Raw genomic sequence first — 12,737 nt, 5'->3', positions numbered from 1 at the left:
GTTTGGAGGAAACCCCAGGATCACTGAGTTTGTTCAAAATCACACCCAAAGACAGCAAAGGAAGCCTTTGGAAATCAGCCTTCCACATCACTGGGGCCTTTGATCAAAAGCTGCCTCATTCACAAACTGGCAGATAGAAATTTGACAAGTTTTTGTCTCTTTGAAAAGAATCCCCTGAAATGCATCTAAATCTGGATTTCAGGCTATTCACACATCCTATCAGTTGAGTGCTGATGCATCCACTGATGCATTCTGGTTTAGACACAGGGAATCTTTTCCTTTGGAAGCACAATTACCCTACTTCTGGGTTCTTCAACAGGGCCATGTTCTTCCAAATGAGGCCAGCAGAGTGCTTGGGGCAGTTCTGAATGACAGAGCTCCTCACTTAGTCTCTACTTAATGCTCACAGCACAGATCAGGGGGAAGTTCAGTTGGGAATTTCAAACTGTGTCCTTGTAACCTTAGTTCTCCCCCATCTGTTGTCATTAACACAGCCATGAGCAGAAATTCTGCAGTTATCTCCTTCTTTCCACCTCCTCCAACTAGTTCTGTTCCACAGCAGCTTTTAGGAACCCACAGGCCAGTTGGGCAAGCGCAGATCAGAGTCCACATGCGGGTGGTTCAGGCAGGAGCCTGCTCTGCAGAAATGCTCAGCGAGCACAGGCAGCAGCAGCGGCTCCCAGGCTGCTGCCTTTCAGACCACCTCCATCCATCAGCATTTCCTGAGACACAGAAAAAGGTGACATCTCACTGGCATCCCCTCACCTTTGCCAAGAGACAGATACAGAGCAATGGCCAATTCCCACAGCACCTCAACACCCTTTGCTGGGTTTGGCAAAATTCGGCTTACTCCTGTGGGCCCTGAAGCTTCACGAGGTCCCTGAGGCAGATGCATGCTCTTGACCTCACCAGCACTGACTCCACCAGGCAAAGGCCAGCTGACAGGAGACAAAGATTTGCTGCTCTAGAGAAATCTGCGTTTCTAAAACATCTTCTCACCCACCATACCTTTCACACAGCTGCCAGCTTCAGTTTTCCCTCTGATCAGAGGGAACCCTTTGATAAAGCATTTCAGATTTCCTTCCATTCCAAACTGGCCTCAATGGCAAAGACTCAGATTTCTGGCTGAACGCTTCAACCATTTCCTCTACATTTTAAAGCTTAGACCCTTCCTTGGGAGACTTTGCAGACTCGGGCACTGAGTCTTTCAGACACGTTTCAGATGGGGATCCCCACTTGTCTGCCTCTGATCTGCTTGCAGTACAACAAACTTACCAGGAATGCTACAGAGCTAATTGACTGATTGGATTCACATAGATGATTCCCTGGCCTAAAAATCAGAAAAGTGAACCAAGTCAGTACTCAAGGTTTACTCACCACCCTGCCAAAGCTCTGCTGTGCATTTGTGTAGCCTGAAGAAATCACTCCAAAAGTTTAGGACTCACCACGCTTCTCCTGCAATCCTGCCAAATGCATGTGTTAGCTCAGGTCCTTCATGTGCCTGTTCCAATATACAAGTTACCCTGTCAACAAATTAAATACAAGCTGTTGTTCTCCTAAGGACCACAAAGTCTGCACCCATCTGCAGCATCAATTCCCTCTTGGTAGGATCAAATTGGCCAGTCCACACTTCTACAGAACAAGCCCATTCTTGCTTCTCTCAATTATCTCTGAGAGCAGCATTCCCAAAGGCAGTAGCAAACATTCTCTTCTGCTAAAGGGTGCAAAACCAAGGCTGCTCCTGATTTGGAGCTGCGTGTCATGAAGGTGTTGAGTTACATCTTTGCCAGGCCAGGAGTGTTTCACCACCAGGGCACTCTCAGGAGAAACACAGGTTTGTAGAGAAATAGAGAGGAGAGGTAATCACAAAAGGACAGGTGGAGATTGCCAACACACCAACTGTAACCCAAAAAATAGTTCAGACAGGGGCTCAGTCATGGGGCTTGGAAGGCAAATGATTTGAAGTAATTCTCCACATAGTGCTCTGTATTGGCACCTTCATAGTTTGGGCTTGGCCCTGCAGACAAATTACCAGCCTGGCTAAGAGCTCCAGCTCTACTGTGCCTCACCACTACTACCTTGTCAGGCCTGGATGTTGGCTCATACACACAGGAACTGGACTGACCCCAAAACCACAACCTGGGCCCTGCAGTGTTGCTGCCACCGGCACCAGGCCGCCCGCACGGATTACTCAGCCCCCTCGCTGAGGGGACAAGGATCACCACACACTCAGCATTGATGATACTTTATTCCAACCCCTTGTTTACACCATCTGCTACCATCAGCACCTCCTCTCACTCCACCCCGTGCCCACCTCTTCTGTACCTTCCACCTCTCACGTTACAACCCGACATCTTCCGGACACCTACCACACTGCAGCACCGATGAGCCAAGTGAGTTCAGGTGGAAGCACATTTCTGAGCCCTGCTCCTTTCTCCAAGACTACACGTCCCAGTCAGAGACAAACTCAAACAGGCTGCACAAGCATCCCAAGAAGTCCACCCATTGAATACATCAGGTACTTTTGACTTGGTAGAATCTTACCTTCTTGTTTTAATTGTGGTAACTCCCCTCTCCTTTACTGAGCCATAAAAAAGAGCCGGAATGGCTGCTACAGTGAGTAGGAGCTACTGATTTGTTGTGAAATTCAAAATAGAATTATATATGACAGGGCAGAAGTGCACTTCATCAAGCAGCTCAGCAGTGGGTTCCAGCTGCACCTCAGGGCAGCAGTCAGCACGGGCTGAACTGCAAATGTCTGCTGAAATACCAACAGCTGCCTCTGCAAGGTCACATCAATCCCAGAGATACAACAACAACCCCCAGCCAACACTACACTGTGTTTTTCACTCCTGAAGGACATCAGGTTGGCATCAAACCAGGGTCCCTACCTGGGTGTGTGAACTTGCCCGTCTGCAGCCAGCAAGGCAGAGCTTTTGTCCCCTCCTACCCCACGGCGGCTGCCAAAGCAGCGGCACAGCCAGGACGGCGAGCTCCCGGCCGGGCTGTGCCTGCGAAACCTCTGGCCCAGCACCTGTGGGGAGAAGGGAAATGGAGTGAAAGCCCTGCCAGAGTGAGCAGCACCACACACTGCTGCTGTCAGGGCAGGGACTGAGATGCTGGGGCGGCTGCGGGGGCTCTGGCAGCTGGGGCACCCGGGGCCTGTGCCCGGGGCCTTGTCTCCATCTCCTGCCCCTCCCCAGCTCTCGGGTCACCAAGGGGCTGCCCCAGCCAGGCCCAGCTCCAGCCTGGAGCTCCCATCACCAGCCCCGGGTGGGCAGCAGGCAGGAGACACCCCCAGAGCTGCCCAAGGGCCTGGCTGGCCCCAGCCCTCACCTCAGCCAGGCCACAGCTGCAGCACAGCCTGTGCCTCACAGCACCGACACGGCTGTGGGCAGCTGAGGGGGCAGCGACAGCTCCCAGAGCGCCCAGCAATGAACAGGGACGGCTGGCAGCCCCTGCCCAGGGCTACAGCTCCCACATGGCCCAGGAGCCAACATGGCTGGCCGGTAGCCAGTGCCCCAGGCCTACAGCTCCCACGTGCCCCGGGGCCTCCTTCCTGCTGCCTGACCCTGCAGGGACACCAGCCCCTGGCCAGGCCCCCCTGACCCTGCAGCCCCATGGCCGCCTCCCCGGGACTGCACAGGCCCAGCCCCAGGAGGAGCCAAAGGAGGAGGAGGAGGAAAATACGGGGAGGAGCAGGGCAGAGGGACAGAGCAGGAAAGGGATGGAGCTTAAGGAGACAGCGAGTGCAGGAGGAAAAAGAGCAACAAGCAGCAGCAGAGAGGCACAGAGAGAGGATTGGAAGGGCAGAAAGGAGGATGGGGGGATACACAGACACAGGCAGGGAGAGGGAGTGGGACAGGTCACAGAGAGACAGAACAGGCACCAGGAGAGTGGAGTGACAGAGCAATGGGACAGGGATTAGGACAGAGGGAAAAGGGAAAGGAGAGAGAGAGGCAGGGAAAGAAGGCAGGGTGCAGAGAAGAGAAGGCTTGTGCTGGGGTGGTCAGGTCTTTCTTGCCACTGCTGCTGTAACCTGTTACACTGCTCCACATTCCACACAGGTATGTTTCACTCTGCCCTTTGCAATGGACTTAATGGATTAACTCCTGATCTTTGCAGCGACCTAACTTGTAGTTTGATTGCTGGGTCTACTTGTTTCCTTGCATTGCGCATCACTGTCATGGTTTAAACCCAGCTGCCAATGAAGCACCACCCAGCTGCTTGCTATCTCCTCTCTCCTTGTCCCTCATGGTGGGATGGGGAAGAGAAAAGATTACCAAGGGCCTCATGGATAGAGACAAGGACACAGAGGGCTCACATCACTTACTGACATGGGGAAACGAGACAAGACTACTTGACTTGGGGAAGAAAAGAAGATCAATTTAATCTACCATCAACCAAAACTAGAAAACCAGAGCAGTATGATGAGAAAATGTCCTGGTTTAGCAAGGAGTTGTTTTTGCTTGGTAACAGGGGGAGGGGGTTGCAGTGCAGAGCCAGTAAAGAGTTTGCGGACTCTCCCCCGGCTCCTGGGTTCACATCCACCTCCGCCCGGCTGAGCCAATCTGGCGCCTCTGCCAGCACTATTTAGGGGGCGGGAATATGAAGTGCTGGCAGGAGGTGTAAGAGTGGGACAAGATGGAGGCTGTTCAAGGGGGGAGGAGGTAAAAACACCGGGATCAGGGCTCTGAGCCTGGGAAGAGGGGAGGGATGGGGAGAAGGTGGTCTGAAAAGGCTGGTCGAACTCTTCATCACTGTATGGCTCTGTCTCGTTTTACGTTTGTTATGTTTTGGGGTTTATGGTTGTGCTTTAGCTGGTGTTGCATTAAATTATTTTCTGTTTCCTTCCCCAGGCCAAGTAGCCTGGTCTGTTTTGTCCTGGACCTTAAGCAGCAATTAAGCTCTCCCTGGCCTGTGGCAGTCCTCAGGTCTTTGGTACTTGAGGATAATCGTGGTCTTTTGTCCCCCGATGGGCCTAAACCAGGACAGGAAAATACAACCAGCACTTTAAAACTTTCTTCCCCCACCCCTCCCCTCTTCCTGGGCTCAACTCATGGCTCTCCTTTACCTCCTTCCCGCTCACTGGTGCAGGGAAGCAGGGAATCAGGGTTGTGGTCAGTCCCTCACACATGGTCTCTGCTGCTTCTTCTGAGAGCAGTGGGACTCCTCACATTCTCCTGTGCCCCAACGTGGTGTCCCTCCCATGGGATACAATCCCTAACAAACCTTTCCAGCCTGAGTCCTTCCCTGGGGCTGAAGCTCCTCACAAACTCCTCCCTGTGGGTCTCCTGTACCGTCAGCACAATTCCAGGCACATTCTGCTCCAATGCCACCTCCCCACAGAGTGGATGCTCCACTCCCTTCACCATCTTGGTGACCCTGTGCTGAACACTCTTCAGCAGCTCCCTGTTCTTCTTGAACTGAGGGGCCGAGAACTGGACACAATATTCCAGATGTGGTCTCACAAGGACAGATGATTCAAAGAATGAATCTCATAGTTTTCTTTAGTAGCAGGATATTCTTTATTGCGGCGCCAGGTGCACGGGGGATCCTTCTGCCAACCGTGCATACCCCGAGGGGATACATGCTCATTTTTATACATGCCAATTATGAATATTCGACAAGTAGATGATCATCTTCCCGCCTCCCCTCGCCTAGTATGGTAATTAGTCTTTATCTCCTTGGCGCTTGCCCAGAAGGTCGAATCGGAGCTGGGCGGGGGTCTACATGGTGTGGGCAGTGGTCTCTCAGAGGAAGGCTGCAAGTCTTCCTCAAGTTACAGTTTTCACCCCTCAGCCGAACTTGCTGAGTCACCAGTCATCGTGAAAAACAGGATGTTTAAGTACAGGATGTTGAAGTACACAGCCTCCCCTTTGAGCAAAAGGTCCTGAGCAAGCAATGATTCACAGTTACTTGCCAGAAGATAAAGTGGAGCTTTTCATCATTAGCTCCTTATCACAGAGTAGAGGGAGAGGAGAACCTCTCTCAACCTACTGCCCACAGCCCTTCCAATACACCCCAGGATGCCATTGGCCTTCTTGGCCATGAGGGCACATGGCTGGCTCATGCTCATCCTGCTGTCTCCCAGGATCCCCAGGTTCCTTTCCCCTACACTGCTCTCCAAGAGTTCATGGGGTTGCTCTTTCCCAGATGCAAGACTCTACACTTGCCCTTGTTGAATTTCATTAGATTTCTCCTAGCCCAACCCTCCAGCCTGTCCAGGTCTCATTGAATGGCAGCACAGCCTCTGGGGTGTCAGCCACTCTCCTCACTTTAGTATCGTCAGCAAACTTGCTGGCAGTGCCCTCAGTTCCCTCATCAAGGTCATTAATGATTATACTGAACAGTACCAGTCCCAGCACTTACTCCTGAGGGACTGCACTCCATAAAGGCCTCCAATTAGACCCTGCCCCATTGATCACCACTCTCTGCCTTCTTCCCTTCAACCAGTTCACAACCCACCTCACCACCTGATCATCCAGGCCACACTTCCTCAGTTTTGCTGCTCCTCTTCCCCAACTGACCTTGAGGTCTGCATAGTTGTTTCTGTCATCCCACTGCTCCCACCTCTACCTTTCCTGCTGCAGATTTTCCCTTCTTAAACAGTGATCACAGAGGCACCTGATTGTCTGAGCCTTGGCCTGAAGTGGGTCCAACTTGGAGGCAGGATATTTTGAGCAACTTCTTACAGGAGCCACCATAGCAGCCCCTACCCCGTTACCAGAAACAGCTCCAGGCAAACCCAACACAATCACCAACACAAGAGAAAAAAACACAGTCCAAACGAAACAACTGCTAGAGAGGAAGAAATTTTATGGGCAATTCTCATCCTTTGTACCACAGTAGGTGTGATTTGGGATAGCCAGACATTTGGAAATGTCTGGCCTCCTAGTCACTACTCCCCTGTCAGGCTGGCGCTGGAGGTATCTACTGCTGTGCCTGAAGGAAATCATGCGGTACCTGCGCTGCTGCCTGGAGGAGAATTGCCTCAACCACTTCTTCTTTGGGAATGAGAATGTGCCAGAGGAGATCATCTTGCCCCTAGGCTTCCAAGAAGCTGAACCAGTGAACCTCTTCCAGCACCTGACGGAGGATCCATCCCTCCATGCTGAGGCACTATATGAATATAAGGAGCTGAAAAGTCAGTTCAGAAGACTTCTGATCTATGGAAAATGAAGACGAGTGAAGATAGATGTTTCGAGATGTTGCTCCTTTCTTTGTCTAGAGACTGTCAGGGCCATGAAACTGACTGGCCTTGTGTGAAACATTAGGATCAAACCAAATAGATAAGAAAACTCCATTGGTTCCTCCTTGAGCCTTGGTCAGACTTTGGGTGGCGTCTCAACAGAGAGTGAAGCCAGATGGTGCCGCATTTGAAGTTATATAAGTTTATATAAGCTTGTGTTTTCAAGAAAAGAGTTGGACCCTCTTGCAGCAACTCTGGGGACCTCCCCTACGAGTGGACGCACTGCGTAGGACCTGCCAGTTGTCAGCACAGGCTCTCCAAATCCTCGCTGCAACTGGGGTTCCCCAACAACTGCGGATCAGGATGATGGGAAAGTATTAAGGCAATTAATTGGTGATGTATTTTCTTTAATTATTGTAGCTAACCTTATGTAGTAATGATTAGGTACATTACCTTACTTATTCTCTCTGCTGCTTTAAACTAAACTTGATGTATACTTTCACTTGTTATCTTCTTGCTTTACACATAAATAAAAATAAGCCTATTTCCTTTTAACTTGATGTCTGTGTCCATTGTGCTGACTCTGTCCATGATCAGGGAAGGAATGTGAGGAGACCTCTCCCTGTGAGGAAGAAGGAGCATGTAGTGTTTGCAGAGTAAGGTTTCAGTAGCACAGGCACTACAGGGGTGGCTTTTGTGAGCAGCTGCTAAGAGGCTTCCCCTCAGTCTGATGGGCCCACGCCAGCCGGCTCCCACAGATACGGTTGCTGCCCGTGGCTCAACCAACTAGTGATGGTGGCAGTGCCTCTGTGCTTAACGCGTTTGAGGAGGGGAGAAAAGTTACTGCACAGGAGCAAACTGCAGCAGAAGAGCAGAGTGAGAATGTGAGTAGCAACTCTGCAAACACCAAGGTCAGTGCAGAAGGATGGGCGGGAGGTGCTCCACGTGCCATAGCAGAGGTTCTGCCACAGCCCATGGTGCAGTCCATGGTGAGGACCTGCCCCTGCAGCCATGGAGGCCACAGGGGAGCAGAGAACCTACCTGCAGCTTGTGGAGAGATGAGGGGAAGATGTAGTTGTTATTTCTCATTACCTTTCTTTGTTCTGATTATCAAGAAATTAATCAAGTTGAGTCTGGTTTGTCTGTGAGGGTAATTGCTGAGTGATCTCCCTGTCCTGATCTCAACCCATGAGATTTTTGTTAGGTATCTTCTCTCCCCTGTCCAGCTGAGGAGGGAAAGTGGTAGAGCAGCTTTGGCAGGCACATGGCATCTACAGCCAGGGTCAACTCACCACACCAGAGTCCCAAAGAGATTTAGCAGCTCCTCTCATTTCCCATCTTAATCAATTTTTACTGGTCCCTGCTATGTTTATTTGGGAATTCAGAAAAAAGCAGATGTTTACCAATTCGTTCTAAAAATATGTGTCTGGCAAGCACCAGCAGAGACCTGCAGAGACATTTGCAGGCAGCAACAGAAGGCCAAACTACTCTATGCACACATTATTTTCAGCTTCTCCAATGTTTCAGTCCAACTCACAGACATGGCACAATGTTTAGCATCAGAGGAGCTGCATTACTCCTTTAGAGCTGCCACATTTCAAACACCAAGCATCAAACTGGGGCAGATTCCCTCAGCAAGAAGGCCACGGTTGGTCCTGTAGTACTGAAGTGATATGCAAAGCACTTCAGTCCCAGGCTCACCAGGGCAACAGAGAACTGGGCAGCAAACACTGAACTACATGTTTAAATGAAGACAACTGGAAGCACATACACTGAACCCACTCCTGTAGATCACACCTGCGTGCTCATCTTCTGAGAAAAAACACTGAAAGACAGCAGCCTCAGTTCTTCAGCATTTTGGGTTTGGCAATGGCGTAAGGTTTAGTTGGAGGTCTGTATCTAGTGGAGTCCCTCAGGAGTCAGTGCTGGGACTGGTACTGTTCAGTAAAATCATTAATGACCTTGATGAGGGAACTGAGGGCACTGCCAGCAGGTTTACTAATGATACTAAAATGGGGAGAGTGGCTGACACCCCAGAGGCTGTGCTGCCATTCAATGAGACCTGGACAGACTGGAGGGTTGGGCTAGGAGAAATCTAATGAGATTCAACAAGGGCAAGTGTAGAGTCTTGCATTTGGGAAAGAGCAACCCCATGTGCAAGCACAGGTTGGGAATGAACTTTTAAGAGAGGAGTAGTAGAGCAGTAGAAAGTTGAGGGGAAAGGGATGTGGGAGTCCTGGGAGAAAGCAGGATGAGCATGAGCCAGCCATGTGCCCTCATGGCCAAGAAGGCCAATGGCATCCTGGGGTGTATTAGAAGGGCTGTGGGCAGTAGGTCAAGAGAGGTTCTTCTTCCCCTCTGCTCTGCCCTTGTGAGACTGCATCTGGTATATTGTGTCCAGTTCTGGGCCCCTCAGTTCAAGAAGGACAGGGAGCTGCTGGAGAGAGTTCAGCACAGGGCCACAAAGATGATGGAGTGGAGCATCTCCTTTATGATGAAAGGCTGAGGGAGCTGGGGCTCTTCAGCTTGGAGGAAACTGAGGGGTGACCTCATTAGTGTTTACAAATACATACAGGATTGCTATCAGGAGGATGAAGCCAGGCTGTGCTCAGGGATGGCCAATGATAGGACAAGGGGCAATGGGTACAAGCTGGAACATGAGGTTCCAAAGAAACACAAGGAAAAACTTGGGAGGGAGCACTGGCAGGGGCTGCCCAGATAGGCTGTGGAGTCTCCTTCTCTGGAGACATTCCAAACCCACCTGGACAATTTCCTTTGTGACCTACTCCCTACTCTAGGTGGTCCTGCTCTGGCAGGGGGGTTGCACTGGATGATCTTTCGAGGTCCCTTCCAGCCCTTAAGATCCTGTGATTCTGTGGTTGTCACCCACACCACGACATGCTGGCATTGCACTTTTCCTCAGATTAGATTTTTCTTCACTTTTCTTCATCCAGCCCTCACTGCCTGAGCTTTCTGATGAGGATGTTGTGGGAGACAGTGTCAAAAGCCTTGCTGAAGTCAAGGCAGATGACATCTGCTGCTCTTCCCTCATCTAACCAACCAGTTATGCCCTCATACAAAGCTATGAGGTCGGGCAAACAGGATTTCCCCTTAGTGACTCCCCCTGATAACGATCTTTTCCTTCATATGTGCAGTGATAACATTCAAGATGAGTTATTCCGTCACCTTTCCAGGGCTGGAGTTGAGGCTCATCAGCCTGTAGTTTCCCAGGTTGTTCTCCTTCAGGGGCCTCAAGCCTCAGTTGCCCGGCAACCATTGCCATGAGGCGCTGCAGTGGCTGTGACATCAGAGGTCATGTCAGCGAGGGGCGGCTATAAAGGGCCCCGCAGGCAGCACGGGCCCAGCATGTACTGAGACAGCGGTGAGTGTGCAGGGAGCGGGAAGAGGGGAACTGGGGCAGGAACGTGGGCCTCAGGGGTGGGCTCAGGTGCGTCACCCAGGGCTCAGTCGCTGGCAGGGCTGGTGCAGGCCTTGTGCCTCCCCCCTGCCTCAGCCTCTCTCCAACCTGACCCCTCTTCCAGCCCTGTTTTCCCTGCTGCCAGCTCCCTCCTTCCCACCTCTCTAAATCCATTCTGTCCCACCTCCTGCAGGCCATGGAGCTCATATGTTTGTTTGTTGTGTCATTCCTTATCATGGCACCACAGCCGGTCAGCGATGCACTGGATGAAGTCACACGCCAGCGCCTGAAGGAGATTGAGTTGCAGCTGAGCCTGGAGACCACTCAGCTGATGGAGCAGCTGGAGCAGACACACCAGGGGCAGTATGGCTTTGCCTGGGGAGCCATGCTTCTTGATGGCTTGCAGCACTGGCAATTCTGGGTCACTGCTGCAGTCCTGGTTCTGCTCTTGGGGCTCCTCTGGTGGCTCAGGAAAAGGAGCCGTGAGCCAGACCACAGCAGTGGAGAGGAGAGCTCCAGCAGCAACAATGAGCAGATGAAAGTGGAAAATGAAGGATATGACCTTGTAGGGTTTTTAGACAAACACATACAGTGGCAAGTTCAGGACCTGGCTTCACAGAGTGAGATGGCAAAGAAGCTGATGGACAGATTTGTCTTAATCAGCCAAAAAATCTTGGCAGAAAGTTTCTCCCCGGTGCTGCAGCCAGCCATCGGGGTGGGCAGCAGCTTTGAAGGCTGGAATCCTTGTAAGAAGGACATCACGCACCTCATGCTTGTGCCCCTGAAGGCCCCCCAAGGGTACTCCTTCCACCTGGAGCCTGACACTGCACAGGAGCTGCCGGGAAGGGGCTTTCGCATCCGTGTGCAGCCGGAGTGCACCTGCAGTGGAGAGGAACCGGCAGGAGATGTGCTCTGCTTCCTCCATCAGCCTGAGCAAGAATGGAGTAGTGATGAGGTCACCAACTTCTTTGACGACCTCTGCACTGACCACTACCTGGATGTGGAGAAAACTGCCTGCTGGTTCTGTCACTTGATGGTATCAGCCTGGAGCTTCTTTTTTCTGTCACACTCACAACCCCTTGTGATGCTGCCCTCTAGGCGCTCCTGCAAATTCGAGGTGAGAAACTGCAGACGGAAAATCCTCACCTTTGAGTTGATCTTTGGGGTGCAGCAAGGTGACTCAGACATCTTTGTGACCAGCGAGACCTCACCTGATGCTGTTTTAACCCCAAGCACGATGTGGTTTGAGAGCTGTGCTGTGGCAGAGGTGAAGTTCTTCAGGCATGTGGCCTGGAAGCCTGGCAGCTACCACCTGCATTGCCTGCATCTCTGCACCCGCATCCTGCTGGGATACAGCTTTTCCACGTATATCATGAAGACAGTAGTGATGCACCTCATGGCCAGCACACCCCAGTCAGGCTGGCGCAGGAGGCATTTCCTCATGCGCCTGGGGGAAATCATGCGATACCTGGGCCACTGCGTGGAGAAGAGGTGCCTCAACCACTTCTTCTTTGGGAATGAGAATGTGCCAGAGGAGATTGTCTTGCCACCAGGCTTCCGAGAGGCTGAACCACTCAACCTCTTCCAGCACCTGGTGGAGGATATAGCTGCCCATGCCAAGGCTCTGCGTGACTTTGATAAGCTGAAAGATAAGCTTGCAAGACTGCTGATCTACGGAAAGCGATAGAAGTCTCCAGGCAGAGCTCTGTTGGTGAGGCTCACAGCTGATGTGCCATGGACACCTCATGTAGGAGGAAAAATGGAGCCCATTGCCTCTGGGAGCTTGACCGTGTACATAGTTAGTTGTTTGAAGAAATAGTTGAATAAATGTCTGTTTGAACAAACGCTGAGGCTGTGAGTGTCTGTGCATCCCTTTGTGGGGAAGGCAGACACAGGCTGCTGAGTGCTGGGCTGCCCAGATGCAGGGAGCATTTGGCAGAACAGCTGAGGCAGTGGTCTCTGATTTCACTGATGTCCCTATGTTGGGGCAATTGGAACCATTTGTCACCCTCCACAGATGAATACTTTGTCGAGATAAGGACAGGGAGATAGCTCAGCAATTGTCAGCATAGACAAAACAGACCAAACTGCTGCAGAAATGGTTGGATTTGTTAACTGTCTGTCCAA

At 51.5% G+C, this 12,737-nt stretch overlaps 1 protein-coding gene across 1 annotated transcript; it reads left to right on the top strand.

Moving 5' to 3' along the window:
• Positions 1-10,845: 10,845 nt before the first annotated feature.
• Positions 10,846-12,297, top strand: LOC133626773 (inositol 1,4,5-trisphosphate receptor-interacting protein-like 1). The gene has a single exon (XM_062007828.1). It carries the CDS (start codon positions 10,846-10,848, stop codon positions 12,295-12,297), a length of 1,452 nt encoding a protein of 483 aa, XP_061863812.1.
• The last annotated feature ends 440 nt before the right edge of the window (positions 12,298-12,737 follow it).

Source organism: Colius striatus, chromosome 14 (assembly GCF_028858725.1).
Source record: "Colius striatus isolate bColStr4 chromosome 14, bColStr4.1.hap1, whole genome shotgun sequence".
In the NCBI taxonomy this organism is placed as follows: Eukaryota; Metazoa; Chordata; class Aves; order Coliiformes; family Coliidae; genus Colius; species Colius striatus.
Note: the sequence above shows the minus strand (reverse complement) of the source record. Positions and strands in the feature narration are given on the sequence as shown.